The sequence below is a fragment of the Canis lupus genome, chromosome 23 (assembly GCF_003254725.2).
Source record: "Canis lupus dingo isolate Sandy chromosome 23, ASM325472v2, whole genome shotgun sequence".
NCBI classification, from domain to species: Eukaryota; Metazoa; Chordata; class Mammalia; order Carnivora; family Canidae; genus Canis; species Canis lupus.
This window is the reverse complement of record NC_064265.1, coordinates 9,520,673-9,542,390: the sequence shown is the minus strand read 5'-3', so window position 1 is coordinate 9,542,390 and position 21,718 is coordinate 9,520,673. Positions and strand designations below refer to the sequence as shown.

Below are 21,718 nucleotides of genomic sequence, written 5' to 3'. Positions count from 1 at the left end.
ACTTCTTCCACAGTATCCTGTTGTCTCTCTATGGCTGATTGTGGTATTGATTCTTTCCATATCCTTACTGATTATCTGTCTAGTTCCATTAACTGTTGAAAGAGGTTGTTGAAGTCTCCATCTTTAGTCATTGACTTGTCTATTTCTGGTTTTAGTTCTAAAGTTTTTATTCTACATATTTTCAGGTTCTGTTGTTAGGTACATACACATTTAAGATTGTTATGTCTTCTTGGAAGATTATTATGATTATATAATGCCATCCTCTGTCTCTGGTGACTTTCTTTGCTCTGCACTGTAGCTTACCTATTATTAATGTAGCCACTTCTGTTTTTTGAAAATTAAGTTTGGCATGATATATCTTCTTTCATACTTTCACGTTCAACCTGCCTATATTGTTATGTTTACAGCAGGTTTCTTATAGATAGCAGATCTTTGGGACATATTTTTTTATCCACTTTGCTAATTTGTCTTTAATTTGTATTTTTAGGCCACTTACACTTAATGTAATTATCAATATATTAGGACTTGAATTTTCTATTTTATTTTATTGTTTATTCTCTCTCTACTTTTCTTGTCCTGCCTTCCTATGGGTTACTTGGACATTTTTCAGAATTTCATTTTGATTTATCTAATGTTTTCGAATGTTATGTTTATATAACTTTTTAGGGGTTAGTAGGTATGACATTTTATATGTACATAATTTGCTACTCTCTACTGATGTAGTCATTTTACCAGTTCAGGTGAAATATATTAATCTTATCTCCCTTTAAGTCCTTTTCCTCCATTTATAGTATAATTGTCTTAAATATTTCCTCCACATACACTTAGTGTCACATCAGGCAGTGGTATAATTTTGCTTCAAGTGTCAAGCATAATTAAAAAAAAACTTATTTATAAGAGGATAAAAAAACCCTATTACATTTACTCCTATTTTTGCTCAAATTCCTCTTTTCTGATGTTTTAAGTTTGCTTCTTTTATCAATTCATTTCTTCTTAAAGAATTTTCTTTATCCAGTCTTTTAGCAAAGGTCTGCTAGGAACAAACTCTTAGTTTTTTTCACCTAAGAATGTTTTGATTTTCCCTTCATCCCCGAAGGCTGTTTTCACTGTGTATTCGGTTCTGGGTTGACAGTTCATTCCTTTCAGAACCTGAAAAATAATGTGCTGCTTCTCTCTGGTCTAGATAGTTTCTGTTGAGAAATCTGCTGTCATTCTAATTGTTTTTCCCTTGTATGTAAGGTGTCATTTTTCTCTGGCTGCTTTCAAGATTTTTCTTATCTTTAGTTTAGAAGTTTGATTATGACGTGTCCTGGTATGGATTTCTTTGAGTTTATCCTGTTTAAAATTCTATCAGCTTCTTAAATCTTAGGTTTGTCTCCTGACATCTTTGGAAGTTTTCAACCATTATTTTCTCAAGTACTTTTTCAGCCCTCTTTGGCCTATCAGAAACTCTGATAACATGAATGTTAGATCCCATATTATAATAACACAGGCCACTAAGGCTCTGTTCATATTTTGTTCCAGTTCACTTTCTCTCTATCATTCACATTTGGCAATTTCTATTGTTCTATCTTCTAGTTCATTGATTCTTTCCTTATTCATTCATTCTGTTCTTGAGTTTCAGTTGCTGTATTTTTCACTCAAAAATTTCCATTTGGTTCTTCATCGTATCTTCTATTTCTTTGCTGAAACTTTCAACTTCTTTGTTGAGGTTTTTGTTTCATTTGCGTGTTGTTAGCATGATCAAAATTGATCATTAGACCATTTTTATCATGATTGCTTCAAAATATTGTTTGATAATTCTATCATATCTGTCCTCTCAGTGTTGGCATCTACTGATTGTCTCTTTTCATTCAGTTTGAGATATTCCTGGGTTTGGTATGCTTTTTTTTTATTTTTTAACTGAAGCCTGTATATTTTTGTATTATATTCTAAGACTTTGGAACTTATTTAAGCCTATTTTAGCTGGCTTTCTCTGATACCAATGTGGCATTGCTTCTTGGCCTTTTGGCTAAGATCAAGTGTAATATCAATGTGGCACAGCTGCTGCCAGATAGAGAAGTGCAGGTTTTCCACTTGGCTTCTGTTGACACCTGAGGAGGAGGCTTCCTCATTATTTCTGAGTAGGAATTGCAGCTCCTGAAATGGTCTTCAGTGACTCTATAGTGGGGATGGCCTCATTGTTTCTGGGCAATGGTAAAAGTTTAGACTCTTGATTAGTCCTTCACTGACACCACCCTGGCAGGGATAGAGAGGAGCACTTTGTTTCTGCCTGGTGCATGTGAAAGCCTAGCTCCCCAAGAGGCCCCACTTATACCACAAGAAAGGTGGGGGCTTGTTAGTAACCACTGAGGATAAAAGTTCTAGCTCCCTATTTGGCCTTCTCTGGGTGGGGGGTAGGAACCATAGATATTTTTCTGTGGTGTTTGGATCAAGGATAGCAGTTATTGTCTAAAAGTTTTGTCTTGCTCAGCTACTCTTTTCCTGGTCTTTTGGTTTTTGTTGGGTAGTTTTGTTTGGTAGGGGGTAGTTTGGGACTTTTTTTTTTTTTTTTTTTTGTCTGTGACCACTGCATTTCCAGGCTGCCAGATTTTTTACTTCTAAGTCTCAGATTTATATGAGGCACACAGAAAATGCAGGGAACTCCCTACTATGTCATTCCTCAGTTCCAAAGGTACTTATCCAGTCTGCCTCTTGTATCTTTTATGGTCTTTTTCCATTTGTCTAGATAGAGTACCCAGTGTTTCTAGTTGTGTTTAGCAGAAGGAATAGAGACAAGTACCTCTGCTCCACTTTCCAGAAGCAGAAGTCAGCCAGCTGTTGGCATCTGTACAATGTCCCTAGAGTTGGGCTCAGATATCCCACATGAATATGTATGAATTTCATAACAAAGGATACAAATTCATTACTCAATGTTCAAAATCAAATCCCTTAAAAAACAAATTTATTTTAAATTTATTTGATTATTTCTATTTAAACAATACAGTGAGTTTAAATATTCTCTTGAAAATAGGTGAGGGCTGTGGAATGTTGTTCTCCTGACATTTAACTGCACCGCAAAACAAAGACTAAACAAGAGACACATTGTCATGATTGAGGAAACAGGATGAGACTGCCAGTACTCACTTACTGTGCTGCTTTATGTAACACGCTTAACTCCTGGGGACTTAGATCCCTCATTTATAAATTGAGTAGGTTATACTTGAATTCAGAACTGATTTTTAAGTTCTACTTTAGCTCTTAAGCCCATCGCTTATTCTAGAATATTTTCTCCCTACTTCAGAGAGGAAATTAACATTTGATAATGTCAGTTCTCAAAGTAAAGCTTTTCTAACCAGAGGCATCTTTTGCCATTCTCAATAATGGCAACAGTGGACCAGAATCACTTCTATGTCAGATGGTTTTTGAGCACATTAGCAATTTTGAGGCCTCTAATGGCTCATTAGAGCAGAGTGTCTTTAGAGTAAAGGGACTACAGGACAGGGACTGGCCCATACAATGCATGAAGATACAGCCCAGGACAGAGGCTCTGCCAACTATGGAACTGTGTGTGTGTGTGATATGCAAGATTTTGGAAACCACATTCATGACAGAAATGTTTCTCCAGAAGAAAACAAACACTCTCAGCGGCTACAGCTAATGTCAATTAATTCTGCTGGGATGCCTGTATGCGTACAAAGCTTCTACTTTGTATTTAAAAGCTTCCCTTTCATATTTAAACTGTCAAAGCAGAAAGTGTGATTTTTCTCATAAATCTACTCTTCATGGGCCCACTGAGCCATTTTCTACTTCATATAGAAATACTTTGTTTCTATAATGAGAAAGAAAAGAAGCCAATGAACAATCCTACAGAAGGTATGTAGGGAAACAAAAACTACATAGAATAACGTCCCTAAATAAAAAAGCATTGGAGTGTCCAAATCTGAAGAATCTCCTTTGGACATCGTGGGTCAGTATTCAAGTGAATTTTAAAAATGAAGAGAGATATCAAAGGTCCAAATAATTAGTATTTTTTTGAAAGACAAATATAATTACACCCATATATGGAATTTAAGAAACAAAATTTAAACTAACTGGAATTTAAATTAAAACTTTTTTTAAAAGGTCCAAATAATTAAACATTGGCTATAAAATAAGCACTAGCAGATCCTTCTACTTGTTGAGATTTATTTAATAACAAAAAAAGAAAAGAAAAAGAAAGTACCTTGTTTTAGGAAAAGCCAAGCCACAAAACCATTCAAATGTATTAAACATATGTGAAAATATAAATGTAACTATAATGATTTAATTCCTGCATCAGATGAACCAGCCAGGAGCAAGCCACTAACAGCTCTCCTGAGTCCTTTCTATGTTCCAAGCAGTGTCCATAGGACTGTTCATTATTAACTCATGGAAACCTCTCAGCCTCCAGACAGGCACCCCTATCATTCTTACTCACAGTGGGAAAAGCAGAGGCACAAAAGATGAAGGAACATGCCCGAGGTCATACGTCAGGTGAGGATTCTTTGGCTATAAAGCAAACCAACATTGATTAATTCCTTAGCTCTTATATTTTCAACAAGACATGTAGTATAGTTGAACATCAGGCGTTACATACTACCCTCATGCTTTTGCTCTGAGGTTCATGTAAAATGAATAAATACTGTGTGAAGGAAAGAAGATAAAAAATATAGTCAACAATGAATCTTAGAATTTTCTTTCCTTCTCTCACCACATATACCCAAAGCATGGTAGAGAGTGTAGGCTATTATGATCTACTTTGGGACCACACATAGATGTTTTTTATGCTTTCACAGGAATAGAAGCTTCTAGAATTTGGTTCTGGACTCACCCAGTTGGATAAACCTGGCTGTAGGGAAACCACCCCAGGAGGGGAAGGAGAAGACAAGAAAGAAAGGGGGAGGGCAGAAGGGCAAGGGAAGGCAAGGCCACATGGCAAAAGCCTAGGGCCTGCAGAAATGTAGTTCCTCTTGTGGCTCAGAGATGCAGCTCAGGGACACAAGCCACAGCCATCAAGCAGTCAGACTGGGACCTTGCCTACACCTTGGTTCTGGGCAGGGCAGAGATCTGGTGGATCAGGCAAGAACGCTCTGGTAGGCTCCAGCACTGGTAAGTAGGGCAGTGGGGTAGGGGATCCTGTAGATGGGATTCTGAGAACAATGTAAAACCACATCTGTCTAACCAGGGACCAGGAGGAGCCCTGGGAAGTGAGGAAGCACAGGCTCCAAGTCACAGCCCAGCCCATCTTATGCTGACTGAGAGATGGGCCCTGGTGACTGTGAGATGCTCAACCCAGAAGACAGAAGGCAAGGAAAGCATTACACGATGGGAGATGACCAGGGGTAACCAGCACAGCTACATTTGGGAAGCCTGGTAGAGGCCAAGGAGATACTCCATTCCAGAACTAATTCCAAAGGCAGTCAGAATCAAAGACCCTGCCAACCTCCTGGACATGTTAACATGTTGGGACCCAGAATCTGGTTAGACACGTAGGAGCTAGGCACTCTGGCTTTAGCCTGAGGCATGGGGAGAAGAATCACTGAGGCCAGGGCACTTGAGTCCTAGGCCTACATATGTTACTAGTTAAAGCAGAATAGAGCCTGTGAGTCAGGCCAGCAGGGGCCAGGGTGAGCAGCAGAGTGCTGGGACTCAGGGTGCTGAGGCTCAGCTCTTCATGGAATTGGAGGCCTTGTTCCAGTTTCCAGCAAAGGAATCTCTACACTGGGCCAGGAGTCTCCCATCTGGGAGAAGGAGCTCATTTTAAGTCACCTGTGAATCAGACAGGTTGTTCATGAACTTCCTTACAAATCTATCAGATTAGGAACTGCTGGCTTTAGGAACTGGTGAGGAGGGAAGGCAGCCAGCGGCCACCGAGGAACTGAAGAAGTTCATGGAACAAGGAAGCTGTCATGCCAGCAGCACAGCATAGAATGAGGAAGTATGAGAAAGTCCGAAAAAAAAAAAAAGAAAAAAAAAAAAAAAAAGAAAGTCCGACCTCCGTGCTGCCCATGGAGGGTTGGTTCCCACTCACCAACTCTGTGTTTCTGGTGAAACGATGGTGTACGTACCTAAATTACTGTAGTTGAAGAAAGCTGCTTTTACAATGGCTGAGAAACTTTCCTCCTTAATCTCTTTCAAATCCTGAATTCTGTGCACACCTAATGCCTTCTGCAGCCAGAGGTCTAAAGAATGAAGGTCAGGCTAAGAATTTGTGCCAAAAAGCTTTATCACAGCCCAGCAGAGCTGAGGCTCTGACATTTGCAGTGGAAAAGTAAATATGATCAGGAACTAAAAACCACAAAAGCAACCTCTTAAGAAACAGTTATTAAAGAATGGGGGATTATGGAGAGAATATATCCAGAATCTACAAATTAGTAACGACTTACCTGTGAAGGGCTGCAAGTTTATAAGTGAGTAAGGGCTTTAGTTATCATTCCCTTTCTTCTTTTTGCAGCATCAAACTCTCCTAGTCATTCCTAAAGGCAAGCCCCACAGGTAAATATATGGTAACTTACAATTTTATGGTACCAGAGACATTACACAAATTATGAATATAAGGCCATTCTAAAGTCACATATTATTTCAAAGGTCACGACATACTCGGTCAACCATTAACTTCAAAGAAACATCAAAGGGTTTATTCCATCCTGTGATGTGCAAACTCTGCAGTAAATATGGCACACACACAATGTACTTTCCTTTTAAACTATACACTGAGGCCAGAACCAGGGCATTATTCAGAATCACCTTCACATGACAGAGATGACAATATTTCATAGCAAAGGCCAATTTACAATTAGGTAGCTAAGACATTAACTGGATCCTTCAGATACCTAAAAACCTCATATAGAAAAGCACTAGCCCCAAATAAAATTGATGAAGAAAGCTTACTTTTTGGTCTTATAAATTCCAAACTGCTTAATCTAGCATTTGAAACCAGTGTTGTCCAATAAAAACATAATGTGGAAAAAAAAAAAAAACATAATGTGAATGGAACCATGTATATAAAGTATTGTCATAGTCACATTTTTAAAAAGTAAAAAAATTTTAATTTAAATTATATGTTTATATTATATTTAATTTAAATTATATGTTTATTTATATTTAATTTAAAATTTTAATTTTAATTATATGTTTTATTTTAGATGTAATTTGGACACATTTCCATTTGTTTTTAATATAAAAATTATTAATGATATATTTCATATCCTCTTTTTCATACTAGAGCTTTGAAATCTAGAGTGTATTTTATACCTGGACTACATCTCAATTTGAGCAAGCCATATTTGAAGTGCTGAATGCCACAGGAGGCTAATGACTACTATAATGTCCCAAGTATCCCTCCCCATATCCTAAGTGAAACCTTACTCATTACCCATTCCTGCAATACCCCAGGTTTCAGTAAGCACAGGTACCAGATTTTCCACAATGGCCTTAATTTCCCCTACTCTGCCCCATGGCGCCTGGATGCCCCTTGTCTCAATGCCAAGGCTGTGCACTATCTGCCATACTAGTTACTGGACCTAGCTCTGGGGTGATGCAACCTGGGCTTGAATTTACCTCTCACTATGTGCAACCTGAGTAAGTTACTTAACATTTTTCTTGGTCCTCAGTTTCCCCATTTTGGCAATGGATAAGAAAAGCATTTTTCCAAGGGTTGCCAGGAATAAGAGGTGATGTTCCTGGAATAGCACACTCTATTCCATGAGATTAGGAACAGTGGAAATAGAACTACTGTCTTCATCCCCAGCACCCCATAGGTCCTGATGTGGGGTTGAGAAAACGTGCTGTTTTCTATCCTTATTACTTTCCCCAGGATGCTCCCAGATGTGGGTTTCAATGCAGTTAAAAAATCCTGTTCATCTTCAAGAATCAGATCAAAAGTTACCCCTCTTGAGGAAATCTTTCCTTTTTCCTACCTCCCACTGAGAGGCAAGTATCCCTATAGATCTGCCTTGATGTTTTTATTTCTTGCTCTCTAAAGCATCCCAATTATACATTAAGACTTAGCCCACCTTCTGGACTCTTCTGTAAGAGTCAAGGCATTTATTAAAATTGTAAATCTCTCCCCTCTCGCCCCCTGGTGTTTCCTGCCCTTCATGTTTGCCCAGGACAGTCCTGACATTAAGTCCATGATTTTGAGATAAATGAATTCACAGCTCTGATTTAGTATATTTGACTTTTTTGAATTACTAAAACTTCTAATAATAATTTAAAAAGGAGATTTTTAAAAAATTATTGGGAGGTCCCCTCTAGCTTTGAGATTGATCCTCTACACCTTTCCTTTCTCTTTCCCTTTTGAGGTCCCCACACCTGCCTCCACAGATTTCCAGGCTCTCTCCTGGTACCTCCCAGTTCTGACTACTGGGCCTGCCTCCATCACAAAGTGACTCTCAAACAGAGCTATGCCAGGCCTTCCACTCCACTCAAAAACATACCTGCTCTGGATCTATCCTTTGAGGGTTCAGCCAGGTGACTGACTGGCTAATCTGATCTACCAGCAGAGAGCAAGGAATTCCTGCTGTCCCTTCCCAGATGGAAGATTCATTAACTAGACAGGTTAATGCCGCAGTGTCAGTGTGGAATCCCAAGAGCTACAAAGGGCCAGTGCAGAGATGTTGTACAGGGGCATTTGGTGAATGCTGTTATTTCATAAATCGTAGGGCACATTTATTCCAGCTGGGGAAAGACAAGGCCATCTGACTTCCAGCTTCACAGAAGGATAGAACCAGGAGTATTTGTTAATTCATTAGATCAATTTAAGTGTCCCTACAAAAGACACTGAGAACAAAGGCATTTTACTCCGTGAAAAAGAAACTTCTTGAAAAATTAAGTTCTTATAATAAAATTTTAATTTGTTTAAAATTAAAATGAATTTTGAATGAAGAAAGATCACTAACTCATTTTATTAAAAGCACTGTGTTCTTTCTTCTTAAGAAAAATGGTGATTAATCCTCAAAGGTGTGTCTGTATAACAGACTAGAAACAAACTATGTCTAGTTCGGGGATGTACTTCACTTTCTTACCATAGTTCTTCTACACGCCTGACAGCTCTGACTTATTTCTTCACAACTCTTAGACCTGATTCTTGGGAGGTGGAATGCTGCCCTCACCCCAGGTGGCAAAGCATTGCAGGTCCTATTAGCGAGTAAGCAATTGAGACCATCAAGGCAGCAAGAAGCAAGTCCCCAGATGTATTTGGTTCTCCTTCCTTAACACAGGGAAGGGGGGTGGGGGGTTGGAAGCTTGCATACAATCATCACCAAGCCTCTCAGAAAAAAACAGGCAGGGAGTGCTGTGCCACCGCCATCTCGCCCCTTCCCTCCCTTCCTTCCCCTGGCCTGGCCCAGCCCAGCCCCACAGTCTGTGGTAAGCTTAAGTACACTGGCAGTTCAGCAAACCCTGACAATTAATGGCCAGTTGCAGTTACAGGAAATCATTTCATTACCTCTAACCCCTGCTCCACCACAGACCATGTCCACTAGAGCACCAGCAAATCTTTGGAAGATATCCAGATGCTAACTAGCTTCTGGCAAGCATGTATTCAATGAGAAATTTTAAAGACTGTGGCCTTCTCATAAATACCTTCAGGACTCAGTCTGAACACCAGAGTACTCTGTAATTAACAGTCACTTTTAAAACTACTTTATAAACATGCCTGACAATATAAAATCATAGGGTACAACTATGATTCTACTGTGCATCTGGAGATCTTTCCATGGTATCTTCTACTACATCAGGGGCTAGATGGAAGAAGAAGACCAGGAGCCCTTCATCAGGAACCTCAGGTCCTGGCCAGACTTTACCACTTCCATGCCTGCTTCTTCAGCAGCCAAGATGGGGTATAATGAATACTTGGGTCCCTCTGAGCTCCCAGAAACTATTAGTCAAAGAATACAAGAGTATATTGATTGCTATACCAAGTAAACCCCAAGGCCTCAGTGACTTAACCCAACAAAAGTTTATTTCCTTGTGAAATGAAATCCCCTGCTGGTCATCAGAAACTCTTCCACTGAATGTCTTAGATATCAGGCTCCATCCATCTGGTGATGCTATGTCTTAACATGAGGCCTCCATGGCCCCCACAGCAGGCAGGAGGGTAGGGAGGAATATTAGCTTTTAAATGCCTTGGTCTAGCAATGATACATACCCTTTCTCCCACAGCCTATTGGCTGGACCTAGTTACAAGGCCTTGACCTAACTGCAGCGGAGGCTGGGAAATGTGCAAGAACACATGAGATATTTGGTGAATACTCTCCATCTCCACCATACAGAAGACATTTCATTTATTTATTTTACTGATTTAATCTATTTATCTGAGCAGACATTAACAGAACATCATGATATGCTACATTACAGAAGAAAAAAGTTCTTACAATTAAGTATGCCAGAAACACAGAAAGGCAGATGGAGAGAAGGGAACACGAAGCCAAGTGCCCAATACTAAAGCAAACACAGCCCCTGAGTAGAGACAATATGCAAGCCTGTGGCCGTGCCCTTTGTGGGCTACCACAAGGAGACTGGCATGCTTCAGTGGATGCCAGGCCTCCTGGATCTGAGTCACTCGGGAAGCATGGGAGTCCATCAAAGAAGGCACCAAGACTTGGCCATCCCCACCCTCAGCCATACTGCACTATGGTGGTCTGTCTGCAGTCTGCCTACAGAAGCTATATTTAGCACTTCTTCCTCAATCACGGCCTCACTCCTCCCCTTAAGGTTTTATTGCTGCCATAAAGGATGTCATCAAAATCCTGGCTGGTCCAAAACTTCCATGAGTGCCTGTTGCCAGCCTCAGAGCTGCTATAGATACTAGAACAATCCTGCCTGGGGTTCCCACACTCCCACTGTCCCCAGAAACTCAAATTCTAAGAAATAAAGTGGTTGGGTAAGACTTTTAGAATAGCATGGCCTTCAATGCAACATATACATCTAGCTATTTTTTTCTAATTTATAAAGATTTTTTAAGAGTTGCATAACTGAGGGAAGAAAGGAAGAGAGAAACTTCATATGCTGATGATGAATTTCATCAGCTGCATCACACCGTTGCCAATAGTTGAATATCCTGAGTTTTTAATATGAATTAATTTATTATTCTCATTGAATAATGTGTCCTGTGTAGATACAATATAGCTAACCCTGTTTACCCTGTCAAAAAGACCAACACTAGAAGCAGAGAGGGCAATTCAGCAAAGAATTGCTGAATGTAGAAACCTTAAATCCATTAGAGGGTGTGTCTCTACGGGGGCATCACTGATGCCTGGAATTATGAAACCTGGGGACGGATCTAAGACAGTGAAAACAGGGTCCATTGCATGGGTTGCCTTCTCCCCAGAGGCTCTATCCACAGAGGTAAAGTGAAAGTCAGGGCACTTTCCAAAAATGTCAACTTTCCTGAGGATAGGACAATGTTCATGTACAGCAATGACCGGCCTCTTCTGGACTCATTTTGACCTCCAAGGCTCAGAGGCTGGGTAACAAGCCTAAGATAAGAAATGGTAGAAGGATTCACACCCACATCTGTCTGACCAAGAGGGTTCATGTTGCATGCTGGAGTGCTCTTCATATCTGTATCTTCCCCAGGGTCCTCACAGTCCTGACTAGCAAATCCAGATGACAGACCAAGCAAACACTTAGCAGCCTCTCCTCCTTCCCAAGACTACTTCAAAATGACAGCAAAGAAATAAAAGTGCAATTAATTTATAAAAGTAAAGAGAAAAGGAGGAGAACAATCAGCCACCTACAGATTTCAGTGAAGTTCTAAAAAAGAAGGAGGGAGCACAACAATATGTTCAATCATAATTACTTCAGGGCTGCTTATTGATTTTCAACATTAGAGTCAACTTCTGAAAAAAACCAGAGAGGCTCAAATATGTTTGCAGAAAAGCCTTTGAATGCCCTCAACTTTGGATATGTAAGAGTAAAGGTACTGCAGGGACAGATGTGAGATAAAGAGAGTGGAAGGAGGGGTAGAGGGAAGGCAGGGGTGCCAATATGCACATTTGCACTATCAGAATCAGGAAGGAATAGCAAAAGTTGATGGAATGAGACTCAAAGGTTTCTGTATATTGTTTAAGGTTGAAAGATGACTAACAGAAAACCAAGCCAAAAATAATACAAGAAATATCAAGAAACAAGAGGTAATGGTAGCAAGTGAGCAAAACCCTAATCATTCAGAGCAGAGAACTAAAAGAACATATAAAATTAATTAATCAAGAAAGAGCAACATAAGAATGCTTTTCAGGTTTACAGAGGTAATGCCAGGAAGACCAAGAACTAAGAACAAAACATTTCAACATTTTGAAATGTATCAACAGGGAGCAGGGGACATGTACTTTTCATTATAAGGTCTTCTTCACCACTTTGCTTTTTACTATTTGCATGAAATAATCTGATAAAAAAGAAAAACAAGGAATAAAATTAACCAAGAATAATGAGTATTTCTATACATTTACCTGATTAGATTAGGTCCCTGGAGGTGGGAGCAGGAATCAACATGTCTTTTGTTCTCCAACATCCTCTATCAATAGCTTTAATGCTGTTTTGTATCTTGGAGAAATGCAATCAGCACTCACTCTACTAAACTTGTACATAAGTTCCTCTCCCACTGTCTGATACTGCATGTCTACCATTCTCAGGCCTGTCCAGTCCTTGATCTTTCCCCAAACAGTCCCACTCTATATATAGGCTTTAATGGGATTACATGTTCAGCACCCTGTATCTCCAGTGCTGGGAAAGCACATAATATTAATGATACGGGGTCCACAGAATCACATTATATAGTAAGACCTATGAGTGTGCATATACACAGAAGTTGATATATACATTCCTTGTTGTGATGTGACTGTCCCCATTATAAGCTGTGGGGGCAGGAATGGGGGTGGAGAACAGGACTCTTCTCACTGTTCCCTGGGAGTTCTAGAAAAAAAAAAAAGGTAGCTACAACACTTCCCACAGTGCTTTTCTCCACTCACCTGCCATGACAATAGTGCTGTCCCTTCTGCATGTGCTAAAATATCCTACCAATCTAAATACATGGTTTTTGGAAAGAAAAAGGAACACATAAGTTATGGATTATAAAAATGCTTCACTATTTAAAGGGAGGCCAATGGAACAAATTATAAAAAAGGAACTTCTTAGAGGAAAAATACAACAAAATTAACTTCCAGGGGTGCCTGAATGGCTCAGTCAGTTGAACATTCGACTCTTGATTTGGGCTCAGGTCTTGATCTCAGGTCATGAGATCAAGCCTTGTGTCAGCCTCTGCACTGAGAGTGAGTCTGCTTGAGGTTCTCTCTCTCTCCCTCTCCCTCTGCCCACCCACACCCACCTCACTTGTACTCACTCTCTCTTAAAAAGCAAAACAAACTAAGCCCCATCTCTAACTCTGCCTGACTACAAGAACAACAAGTCAAAACTATTCCCACAGACATCCAGTACCACTCTTGCTTTCTGATTTAAGTCAGAAGTCATGACAAAATTGACTTTCAATTCAAAATGGTTAAATTAATGAGTGGATACTGTTTCCATTCTGATTTGAAGACATTCACTGTGAAAAGACTTTTTTAAAAAGACCATTGGATATATTTACTGGATATTAGAGGACATTAAGGAATTATTTAACTTTGTTAGCTATTAAAATGCATTATGCTATGTAAGACAATGCTTTCTCTGAGATTCATAATGAAGTATTGTTGTTGAGGTAAAACAACACTATGTCTGCAACTGGCTTTGGATGCTGATAGTTGCTATAACTGGTGTGGACACACAGTGGTTTTGTTATACTTTCTACTTAGGTGTAGCTCCCAAAGACCTAGTAATTCTAACTCTAAGAATTTGCTCAAGTGAAATGAAAACATAGTCCACACAAAGACCTGTAATTAATAATTAATTACAAAGACAATTAATAACAGGAGAATGGGTCCGCAAGCTGTGGCAGCATGGAACACACCATAGAGCAATACCCAGTAACAAAAAGGAACTAATTGTGGATGCACATCACAACATGGACAAATCTCAAAGGCATCATACTGAGGGAAAAAAAATGCAGATCCTAAAGAGTGAGATAGAAATCAAAACACTTGCTACCACTGAGGCATGAAGACTGACTGGATGGACTCCTGTGAGGAGTCAATAACATAAACTTGCAGAGTACCTAGGACAATGCCAGTACATAGTGCTGCTTTACACCTTTTAGTTCTCTTTTTGTGCATTCATTTCAATGACCTAATTGTGCTTTTGGTAATGATGGACGTGTTCTATATCTTCATGGGAATGTTGGTGACATTTGTGTATATATCTGTCAAACTTTACTATACATGTTAGCTATGTACGTTTAACTTTATGTGAATTGCATCTTGAAAAACAAAAATGTAATTCTATACAAAAATACAATGGTGGTTACTTTGAGCTCTCAACTGAAAATGAAAACCCAAGCCAGACTATGTTCTTCACAACTCAAGCAGGCCCAAGGCATTTTAACCTAGGGATAAAGTGAGGAGAGAACCAAAACTTCCACTTAAAATGTGCCATTATTTTTCTTTAAGATTTTATTTATTTGAGAGGCAGAGTGAGTTAGAGAGCACATGAACAGGGGCAGAGGGAGAGGGAGAAGCAGATTCCCTGACAAACAGGGAGTCCGACACGGGTCTTGATCCAGGGACTCCAGGATCATGATCCAAGCCAAAGGCAGATCCTCAACTGACTGAGCCACCCAGGTGCCCCGCCATTATTTTTTTTTAAATCTGTCCAGCGTACCCTAAATCATATGGGACCACCTGGGTGTATCTATGATCCCAAAGGCCCTACCGAAGCCTGGGGCTCCTCCTGCTGAAGGCCAGTGAGCCAGCTGGTCTGCAAAGTCAGGCCAGGGTCTATGAATTTCTATCCCTTGATACCTCGAGAGAGGGCACTGTTTGGGCATGACAGACTGAGGTACCTGTGTGATATCCTGAGAGAGCCATCCAGAGGGCCTATGCTCGCAGTCTCTGAGGCAAATTCTGCAGGCCTGAACCCAGGAGAGAGACCCTGGCTAAAGGTGCAGACTGTCATCCTACCTGCCCGTTGCTCCAGTTCATGAGGATGCCATCCTGGCTCTCCATTTTGGACGGCTTCCCCAAATCATAGTGCTTCCACTGCCTGTCAACATTTTCTTCCTATCTATGTCAGTTACTTTCACCTATCCTCATGTATCTTTAATAACAACTCATAGAGCACTTTTAAATGCATCACTTATTTCAGTAATAATGACAACATAATGGATTAGATAGGGCAAATGCTCTTAGTCCCATTTTACATAGGAGCAAATTATATTGAAGGATTAAGTGCGTTTCCCAAAGTTGGGGCTCATGCTAAGACCCCAACTCACATTTTCAAACTCTAAAACCAGGCTCTTTTCAACATTTCTGGCTATCTCCTGCTTAAACAAATCCTAACTACAAAAAAAGAAGGAAGAAAGAAAGGCAAGGTGAAAGGAGGGAATGGGGTGGGGGAGGATGGAGAGGAAGGAGAGAATAAAGGAGGGAAGGAAGGAGGGAAGTGGGGGAGGTAGCAAGGAAGGAAAGGAAACAGTTTACTGAGAGAAATTGGGAAACAAAATCCTGGCTCTACCTCCAATGAACTGTGCTATTCTGACCAAGTTTTCCAACTTCTTTGTAACACGGAGATCCAGCTTATAGGGACTCCTGTGAGGAGTCAATAACATAAACTTGCAGAGTACCTAGGACAATGCCAGTACATAGTGCTGCTTTACACCTTTTAGTTCTCTTTTTGTGCATTCATTTCAATGACCTAATTGTGCTGAATTCTTCAGCCCCACTATCTCTTATGTTCTGAGGACATTTAATTCACACTTTCGTCACCTATTTATTCACTACACTTTATGTCCACACAGAAGATCATTAGAAACAATGCATAACTTCTACACCGAAGAGCTACCCTCACAAAAGTTCACCAGAGAAACTAGGTTAAAATTTTAAAAAAAAGTTGGCCAGAATGAAAGACATGTAATTCAATATAAAACTTTAAAATTAAAAATCTTCCATTTGAGTCTTATGTTCATTAAAGCAAATATTAAAGAATTTAAAAATGCCTGCTATAATACAGCTTCCTATACTCTTCCATGCACCCTAAATCCAAGCAATAGATGAGGAAAATGTTTGATTATTTCAGTGGTTTTGAGGTGGTGTTGTCTCAACCTCTTCGTATCCAATAGTAAGGTCCTATGCCAAAATTATCAGAGTTTGAGAGGCACCCGTGGAGGCATGTTGACTGGGCCGTGGGAAGAGGGACAGTAGTGATGACTGTCTTCAGAGGAAAATCATCCACTCCCAGGACCAGACGAGGTGCTATGTCACTCCTCTTTAGGCACTGATGGCTTCATGTATCATTCTTTCCTCAACACATGCAGGTCTTTGTGACCATGTATTTGTATGGAACTGCAGCAGAGCCACTGACTGCTGGCCACTAAGACCACATGACCAGAGAGAAAGATGATGTCCACCTTATCAAGCTACTGCAATGGCAACTTCAGTGCATTTAAAACTCTTCTCCTCAAACCAAGCCATAAAGCAACTTTTCTACATAGACCAGCACGTGACTCCAGTGGAGCTGAGGCAAGTGTCCACAATTGGAAGACACTAAATAAGTTCTTGGCTTACCCATATTTGAGTTTCCAGGAGATGAAGAATGATACACAGATGGTCTTAATGATTCTTAGAAAATATTAAGACTGATTCTTCAAGGAATGCATAAAGTTGGTCATAGAGATTGACAGACAATCTACATTTATCCATCTGTTCCACAGATATTTAGGGCATGTCTATTATGTGTGAGGCCCAGTGCCCAGAGCTGGGGACACAAAACTGAGAGAGACATGCTTCTTGTTGATGGTCCTAGTGAGGACAGAAACTGAATAATGCAGGAGAAACACATACTACCATGCTGGAATTGGTCTCAATGTAAATTAATGGTCACAAATTCCAAACAGTGGCTCTGCTTACTCTCCTGCTCTTCGGTGACCATTTCAATTACAAATTTTTTTATCTCTGGCTTGGATTTCCCATTTGAACTCTAGACACAAATATGCAAACTCCAACTTGACATCTCTACTTGGATGTATAAAAATGATCTCAAGTTGAAGATGCATAAAATAGAGCTCTCAGTTCCAGCTGTTAGCCAATCTCTGCTTTTCTGTCTTCTCCACTCAGTGAAAGGCAACTTCATTTTCCCAGTCGCCCAAGCCACAAAACTCATAGTCCTCCTTGAATCTGTTCTCTCTTACATTGCCTATCCCAATAAGGAAATGCAAGTCCTGTTGGCTCTACCTCTGATATGTATCCAGGATCTGACCATCACTTACCACTCCACTACCCCACCCTGGCTCTGAGAAAGCACAACCTTTCACCTGTACTGCTGCCCTCTATCAGTTCCTCTGCTGCTTGTCCTGCCTTTCTATGATGCCTTCCCCACTGAGCAGCCATGTTCTATAAAGCAGATGTCAGGTCATGTCACTCCTGTACTAAAAACTCTGATTTCTCAGCCTAGAGCAAGATTCGGAGCTTTCCCACAGATTCACTACTCACTACATGGTCTGGGCTTACACTATTGCTGAGACTTCATTCTATACTACACTTCCCTGGCTCTCTCCCTCCTAGATCCTCAGAAAAAACACAAGGCATGTTCTTGAGTCAGAAATCTGACATCTGTGGTTCCCTCTGCCATACTTGATGTCACCCCAGATAGCAGCACAGCTCCCTCTCTCGCTTCTTTCAGATCTTTGCCCAAATGTCCCCAGAGAGGTCTTTCCTGAGCAGCCCACAGAAAAACAGCACCTGCCACCCCACACCAGGTTCTTCCCCTTCCCTGTTTTATTTTTTTTTTCATGACTCTCATCACTATCAAATATGTATAAATACATATTTTTTGTTCATTTCTTCTCTCTCTCCTCCCTCTAGAGCAGCACTATCTAGTAGAAATATAATGTGAGACATATGCATAATTTTGAATTTTCTAGTAGCCATAGTAAAGAAAATAAAAAGAAACGGAGGAAATTGTCAACTTATAATATTTTTTGGTTAATCTTATATAGCTAAAACATGAGCACTTCAAAGTAAAATCAATATAAAATTATTAATAAGACATGATATATATTTTGGTACTAAATTTGAAATCTGGTGTGTATGTTACACTTACAGTGCATCCCAATTCAGGCTCACCACATTTTAAGTGCTTGGTCACCACCCTTGATTGGTGGCTCTGGTACTCATCAGCTCAGCTCTGGAATATAAACTCCATGGAGCAAAGAATAATTTTGCTTACCATGTACCCAACAGCTTGAACAGTGCCAGGCAAATGGTTTGCAAATCAATTAATTATTTAATTAACAGAGGTGTTTTTTTTTTTTCGTCTTCTCTCTAATAAGCACATATTGAATATATACAATATAAGAAACAAACAAAACGTGGTAAAAAATAAAGACTATTATACCACAGTGCTTTTAATCTAGTAAGGGAGGAATGCTGTAAAGAAACAGAAAGTCTGAGGTATCCCAAGGGAAAAGGAAAACAATCTACACCAATTTTAAGCTGAATGGGAAAGGACCTGATTGGGGCTCAGATGTGGCACAACCCTGGCCAGTTGGAGGAGTGGAGAAAGAAGATCATATAGATTATGGCAACGCCCAGGATGACAGTGATAAAAGCTAGACTCAGGGAAGGTCAGGGAAAGATGGTCAGGAGGCAGAATCAACAGTGCCTGGCCCAGCCCTGTTCAGGGTCCAAGTCAGGGGAAGAATTACAAATACTGGGGTGTTGAGCTCAGTGGCTAAGGAAGAAAATGATGTCTTGATGAACTCATGCAATCCTGAGAGATAACAGACTGATGAATGAGGGCAGCTAATGATGACTTATCATCTAGTTCCAACACCCAGACCCAATATATAACCTCATTTCAATCACCCTGACTTCTTCCACATTTAGATATTTCTACCCTAATGAGCAGCAATGATATTTCCCAGAACATTCTACAAGGATGTGCCAACTGGAGAGTCAGAAGGGCCCCTTTCTGGGCCTCAGTTTCCTCCTCTATAAAATTAGGAGGGTGGTGCTGGGCCAGGTGATTGTAGCCTGGTCTAGTGGGCCCTTTCCCTATCCCATGTCTTCAGTGCTCTTTTCCTGTACCACAGGAGCTGAGCTCTCTAGCAGAAGACTGTACAGGTGTGAGTATAACTCTCTCAAGAATTGTTCACCTAACACTCTGTTTCTTCTTCAGTAATATCTGCCAACATGAAAATTAAAGCCAAGAGCAAGCTCACAACAGACACTGTCATCACAAACTTCGTACAGCTAAAAGTGCAGGGGGTGAGCTGCACAAAGAAAACCTTGATGCACAGTGGGAACAGTCACATTTCTGAACTGACATGGTGCTGAGCGCTAAAGCTGAACCTTTCTACAAAGGAAAGGGCATTCTTCCTGTAAACAGACATGGGTGTGTATGTGACATAAAGCCTTCAAACTTTGGGCTAGCAGCAAGCAATACTCTCGGAAAAGCTGTCTCATTGTACCCAGGAGGGCAACAGAAGCATCTCACCTCAGCCGTTCTTCCTCTTTTTTTCGAAGATTGAAGTCTCGCTGAACCACCTGGAGAACATGCTCCGTTTCATCATCTGTCAGACCAGACAGATCCAGCTTCCTCCCCATGATTTAATACAAAACACAGATGGTGATGCAAGACCTAAGAAATCAAGGAGAGACCACAAATTGAGGGCAAGATGAAAGCTCTACAGGGACAAAAATCAACCCACTTTGGTTTTTTGGTTTGTTTTTTAAAGATTTTATTTACTTGAGGGGGCACCTGGGTGGCTCAGTGGTTGAGCGACTGTCTTCAACTCAGGTCATGATCCCAGGGTTCAGGGATCAAGTCCTGCATCAGACTTCCTGTGAGGAGCCCTCTGCCTATGTCTCGGTCTCTCTCTCTGCATCTCTCATGAATAAATAAATAAGATCTTTTAAAAAAAGAGATTTTATTTATTTGAGAGACAGAGTGAGTGCGAGAGAGCACATGAGCAGGGACAGAGGGAGAAGCAGATTCCCCCACTAAGCAAGGAGCCCAATGCAGGGCTCGATCCCAGGATCTGGGGATCATGACTTGAGCCAAAGGCAGATGCTTAACCATCTGAACCACCCTGGTATCTCCTCCATTTTGTTATTAACACAGAATTAATACAGCTTGAGCTAAGGTAGTATCTTGCTCTGCTCTCATAGTCAATAAACATTTACAGACAATTTTGGCAAGGCTGCAGAGAAAGAGAGAAGGTAACAGTATCTGCCAGTTTTATTCATCCCACCCAATGCTTAAGTTAGAAAAAAAATCATAAATCACTTTTTTTCAACACAATGAAGCATACAGAGGGCTAGTGTGGATTACCACAAAATGCCAAAGACAGGATCCAAAAATTCTAAATTTTTGTGACTTGCAGTTTTAAATTCTAAGTATTGTAATAATTGCAAAATAAAATAAATTATAATACTCTTTTAAATATCCCATATATACTATATTCCTTTAATTTTCATCATGTGGCCATAAAATATAAACTAGAAATCGATAAACTCTGTTCTGCAAAAGGAGAAAATATAGTAAAATAACCTTATTTAGCCATTTCTCAGCAGTAGAAAAGATAGTATTTTAAAGGAGCACTTCCAGCAGTGCTTACCTAGAAATTATGGGAAACTATGTTTTTAAAAGTGATTTTAAATGAATGGCTGCACCCAGGTATAAAATAAAATGCACAATTCTGGAAAATTGCCTAGAACTGACAACCATCATAAACACAAATGCAACTATCCTCAATAAAGTATTAGTGGAACCAATCCAGCAAGATTCCAAAAAGATTATTATATATGATGACTAAGTGGATTTTCTAAGCAATTCCAGATTAGTTCAACATTCAAAACTCAACCAGTGTAATTCACCACATTCACAGAACAAAATGAAAAAATCATATGATCAATGCCCATTTATGACAGAAGCCCTCTGCAAACTAAAACTACAAGGAAATTTCCTCCATTATATAAAGGGCATTTTCAGGAAAAAGAACAAAAGAAAATCTAAATTAAAATTAACATCATATTCAATGATGACAGAGGGCATTCTTTGTGATGAGTACTGGGTGTTGCATATAAGTGATGAATCACTGAATTCTACTCCAGAAATCAATATTGCTGTATGTTAACTAACAACATTTAAATAAATAAACAAACAAACAAACTAGAAGTGCAGCAATTAAAAAAAAAAAAGGACTGAATGCTCTCCCTTAAGATCAGGAACATGGCTTGAACATCCACTCTCATTACCTTTACTTATTATGGAAGGTCTTTATTATAAAGCTACATTAATTAAGACAGAGTAGTACTGCCATATAGGTAGGTATATTAGTTTGCCAAGGCTGCTATAGGCTAGGGTGGTTTGAACTCAGAATTAATCTTCTGAGTACCGTAGACTAGGTGGTTTGAACACCAGAATTAATCTTTTCACAGGTCTGGAGACTAGAAGTCTGAGATCAAGGTATTGACAAAGTTGGGTTCTTTTGAGGCTTCTCTCCTTGCCTTGGGAGATGGCTATCTTCTCCCCAAGTCTTCACATGGTCTTCCCTCTGTACATGTCAATGTCTAAATCTCTTTCTTTTTTAAAAATTTTATTTATTTACTTGAGAGAGAGAGGGAGA

The 21,718-nt window shown here is 39.9% G+C and overlaps 1 protein-coding gene across 8 annotated transcripts in view; it reads right to left on the bottom strand.

Annotated features, from left to right (window-relative positions):
- The window catches only part of LOC112668723 (myosin VIIA and Rab interacting protein), a 368,414-nt gene that overhangs the window by 290,832 nt on the left and 55,864 nt on the right, over positions 1–21,718 (bottom strand). For 7 of the 8 annotated variants that reach the window (XM_025461205.3, XM_049100129.1, XM_025461204.3 and 4 more), the window contains exon 2: positions 19,585–19,728. The exons of the other annotated variant lie outside the window; for it this stretch is intronic. In XM_025461205.3, the coding sequence (XP_025316990.1) occupies positions 19,585–19,694 (110 nt within the window). In that variant the 5' untranslated portion in view covers positions 19,695–19,728. The remainder of the gene's footprint in view (positions 1–19,584; positions 19,729–21,718) is intronic. 8 annotated transcript variants of the gene reach the window in all.